At 38.8% G+C, this 4,716-nt stretch overlaps 1 protein-coding gene across 1 annotated transcript in view; it reads left to right on the forward strand.

Annotated features, from left to right (window-relative positions):
- Nucleotides 1-4,716, forward strand: part of FYTTD1 (forty-two-three domain containing 1) — a 35,253-nt gene that overhangs the window by 7,271 nt on the left and 23,266 nt on the right. The window contains exon 2 of the mRNA XM_012730437.1: nt 4,295-4,436. Coding sequence (XP_012585891.1) covers nt 4,295-4,436 — 142 coding nt within the window. The remainder of the gene's footprint in view (nt 1-4,294; nt 4,437-4,716) is intronic.

Genomic DNA, 4,716 nt, shown 5'->3' on the forward strand with positions numbered 1-4,716 from the left:
AGAAAGCAGAATGATGGCTTCTGTTTTTTAATCCATCCTGCAACTCTGTGTCTTTTGACTGATGAGTTTAAGCCATTTACATTTAGAGATAATACTGATATACTGGCACCTACATTTGCCATTATGGCCCTTCTGTATTTTTATTCCTTGTTTTGAACTCTTTTTGTTCATTTTTCTGTTGCATATGGTTTGAGGGCTTCTTGTAGTAGTTTTTGGAGTGGGGGTTTAGTCATGATGAAATTGTGGAGTTTCTGTTTGGCTGTGAATGTCCTTATTTTTTCTTCATAGAGGAAGGAGAGCTTCGCAGGGTAGAGTATTCTTGGTTGGCATTTAATGCTTTGGAGTTTGTTGAATATATCCCTCCACTCTCTTCTTGCCCGTAGTGTTTCTTCAGAGAAGTCTGATGTAATCCGGATCGGTTTCCCTTTGTAGGTTATTTGTTTCTTCCCTCTTGTCATTCTCATTATCTTTTCCTTGTCTTGTAATCTTGGAAGTTTTATTATGTCTTGCTGCTTTTCCCTCTCATCATGGTAGTTTGGGGTCCTTCTTGCTTCTTGGATGTCTACTTTCACCTCCTTCGTATTAGGGAAGTTCTTTTCTGTTATCTCTGAATATTTTCTCTATTCATTGGCCTTTCTCTTCGCCTTCTGGGATACCTATAACTCTGATGTTTCCTTTCCTTATGGTGTCAGATAGCTCTTGAAGTGTTTCTTCATTCCTTTTCCTTTTTACTTCTCTTATTCTTTTTTAATTCTCTTTGTTTCTGTGTCTTCAAGGGTGCTGATTCATTCTTCCATCTCATTGATTATGTTTTCATTACTTTTCCCAGCATTCTTTATTTCTTCTAGTGGCCTTTTCATCGCCTGCATTTCTTCTATTTCCTTTTTTAATGTCTCATTTTCTTTTTTCAGTTTGTTGATTGCTTGTCTCATATTTTTTCATTTCTTTCATTCATTTCCTTGTTTGCATTCTTCAACTCCTGGATGGCTTGCCTCATTTCATTTTGTTTGTTTATCATGGTTTATCATGATGATTCTGAATTCTTTATCTGGTACGTTGAGCAGTTATTCTGTTTCTTTGGTGGTTTCTTTGGTGGTTTCTGCTGACTGATCTTTTTGTGGTGAATTTTCACTCTGTGTACTTGCTTGAATATTTTTTTGTCTTCTTTTCCCTGTTGTGTATTTTCTAATACTTTCTATTCACTGAGACATGGTGTTGCTATTATTGACCGGCTTTTTTTTTTTTTTTTTGATCTCTCTGGAATAGCTGAGGGACTTCCAGACACTTCAGTTGTGGAGGGTATTCTGAGTTGTGTTATTTTTCCCAGCCCCCACTGTGTGTAATCGTGTCTGTTGTCTCAGCTGGTAACAGTCAAGGGTCTTTTGTGTTGTTTAGCCTCTTCTAGTAACACGTTGAGTCCGTTGAGTCCGTGTTTCTGGAAGGTGTCTGTTGATCTTGTAGCCTTCGGTTGTCCCAGGCTCCCTCTATGCTTGGTGTGCCCGTGGTGGTTATGATGAATTAGAAGTGTTGTAGGTCTCCCTGGGGCTGGGCCTGTGGCTGAGTTGGTGGCTGGCTTTATTTACTCTCTCTAAGTACTGTGAGCCGTTCTGGCTCACAAGTCTCTGGGCCTCTGTTGTGATGGTGGGATCTCCCCCTCCCAACAGGAGTGCAGGGAGTGCCAGAGGGCTGAAATCCTCCCAGCTGAGCAGGCTGCCAGTCCTCCCTCTGAGCTTTCAGGGTTCTTTTTGTTTAGTCCAAACCGTCCCTCCCTGAGCAGTGCCTCCCCACTGCCTGAGGTCCTCTCACAGAGCCCAGCTGTATCTCTTTAACTCCAGGGTTTTACCACAGTTTTTGTGGGTAGATGTGGTAAGCAGGTAGACCCCTTAGCAAGTCTCCCCATTTGAGGCACTTCCTAGGGCCTCTCTATGTTGAATGTGCCCATGGAAGATTGTTAAAATTGTTGCATTTTCCTAGAGTTGGGCCTGTGGTTGGGTCCAGTCTGTTTTTTGTTGTTGTTGTTGTTTGTTTGTTTGTTTGTTTGTTTTCTTTCCCCTCTTTAACTCAGGGACTTTGTGAGTCTTGTTGACCATGCCTTAAGAATGGCGTAAAGACCTGACCAAACTCTAATGTTGCCTAGTCTCAGATCTCTGTTGTGGGGGCAGGAGATGCGGGTAGGACTAGAGGGGCCCCAATTGCCAGTTCCTCTTCTCCACCTCCCGGGCTCTAAGTAGAGCAGTTGTCCCCCCCCACCCCCCCACAGCAGCTTGGGATCCACTCACCTATCTGTGTTGTCTCAGTTTATATTCAGGGCTTTGTCGGGGCTGCTGGGGCAAAGGATGGCAACACCTCTGCAGCATATCCTCAGTTCTCTGTTTCCGAGCTGCAGCCTTTTCCCACAATTTGGTTTCCTCTCGCTAGCTGAGTTGCCTCAGTTTATCACTAGGCTGTAGCAGGGCTGGGGCAAAAAGCTACTGCAGCTGTGAAGAGCAGCCGCAGCTGCCGCTGCAGTCAGTCTCCCTGTGCAGCGCTTCCTGGCGTCCTTACCAGAGACATTTTATGGGGGTAGAGTGGGGAATGGGATCAAAAACAGTGGAGGGAGGGAAATGCACTGGATTATGGTGATAGCACGTGGGTGATTTGGGAAGCCCACAGGGATTACAATTTAGATGAAAAAAAAGCACAAGTTGATGTAAAAATAAACTTACTATATAAAAGAATAAAAGGTACATTTTGACTAACCAAGTTTTATAAGAGTGCAGCTCATCGGGAAGGACCACTTAGATCTACTATATTTTAACTTATAGATTATAAACCTAACTAAAACTTAAAAGTAGCAAAGCATATTAAATATGCTGGTACTTTAGGTATTTCCTTTTTTTTTTTAAGATTTATTTACTTATGAATATGATTGATTCTTCTGACATATGCTTAGATTAGAGGGCTATATTCATAATAATTAGATAGTATTATAATTCTGCAAAATGATAAAATAGAATATCATTTATTGTTTCCAGTCACTTTGTGATGGATTCAAAGATAAAACTTTGAATCACTGATATGTTCCTCTTTTCATTGGCAATATACTGAGATAAATTGAATGTCAATAAATAAATAAATATCTCTTGTACTAAAAAAGAGAAAAGATTTATTTACTTATGCTTACAGAACTGGGGTACAAGCCAGAGGTGTGTGGCGGGGGTGAGAGGATTCCCCAGAGATAGACTGGGGAACAGAACAGGCAGATGTACTGAAACACACTGCTGAGGGGAGCAGCAGGCAGGTCAGGGGAGGTCTGCCATACATTGTGGGTCAGGTCCCTGGCTGGGGACTGAACTGGTACTACAATGGCTTCTGAGAGCTTCATAGTGTAGTGCTTTAACCCCTTGAGCCACCAGGGTAAGCCCTGGATATTTCTTAAATGAGATTTTTTGGCTTCTAGTAACCTCCTTTTAACAGATGGAAATAGTCTGGAGTACATATATCAATAGTTTCCTGATCTTAACATTGTTCTATGTGGTTTGAGAATAATGATCTACTTGCAAATTATTTTGGAATAATGAGAAAGCATTTTTGGAAATAATGAGACTAAGAGAGATCAGTGAAGAAAGAAAGAAAAAATAACCCTGAACTACTCTGCCAGGAGAATAGAGGACCATTAATACATTTTGTTTTGTACTATGCCTTTATTATGGTACTTCATTAATTCTGTATTTGTTATTTACATATCTCTTTTGATCAATAATTTTAAAATTAGAACAGGGGTCATATTTTACCTTTGTTATGTTCCAGTACAAACTATTACAAATATTTATTATAAATGCAAATATATTTATTATGCTTAATAAATATTTTCTGAATTGAGATGAAGTTAGACACTTAGTCTTTAATCTGAATCATTTAGTTTTGACTATAGTTTTACTGAAAGGGGGTTATCTTTAAAAACTGGCTGTAATTGTGGAAGGTAAGAATAAATAACTTTTGTAAACAGGTCTTTGCTAATTTATGTTACTGTGAATAACAAACTTCATTAATTTGGTACATCTACTTTGGGTAATGATTTGAACTTTCCTCACAAAACCTTTCTTCAGTGCTACAGGTATATTGATTGCTTTAAACTTTTATCATTATTATCCTCTTATAGTAGTGCTTTGAAAGTAGGGAAAAAAATTAGGAATATAGTAAATTTATCTAGTGTGTATATCTGTATGTGTATAGCTATATCTATATGTGTCTATTTAGTTAGATAACTAGAACATGTGAATACTTAAGTCAAGTTATGGCACTTCTATCACAGATGATATCATCAAATTGAATCGAAAGGAAGGAAAGAAGCAGAATTTTCCGAGACTAAATCGAAGACTCCAGCAAAGTGGTGCCCGACAGTTTCGGATGAGAGTACGGTGGGGAATCCAGCAGAATTCTGGTAAGTTTTGCAAGTAAGCTTTAGTAAAGAGCTGTTATTTGTGGCTCTTAGTATATACTATTTATATCTTAGAGTGAATATATTAGTACCCTTTGATTTGTATTTTCTATACTGTGAGGTTTTTGTTTAATCTTCAAAATCTGGTAGAAACTTAAGTTGCTTTAAATAGATAACATTACTTTCTTAAAATAATGAGATGAAAATACCGGATGGTTTCACTCATAGCAGGAGTATAATGGACCAGGCGAGAAAATAACAAAAATAATGAACAACCATATACCAGAGACATTCTG

Source organism: Condylura cristata, unplaced genomic scaffold (assembly GCF_000260355.1).
Source record: "Condylura cristata isolate star-nosed mole 26May11 unplaced genomic scaffold, ConCri1.0 scaffold00003, whole genome shotgun sequence".
Classification (NCBI taxonomy): Eukaryota; Metazoa; Chordata; class Mammalia; order Eulipotyphla; family Talpidae; genus Condylura; species Condylura cristata.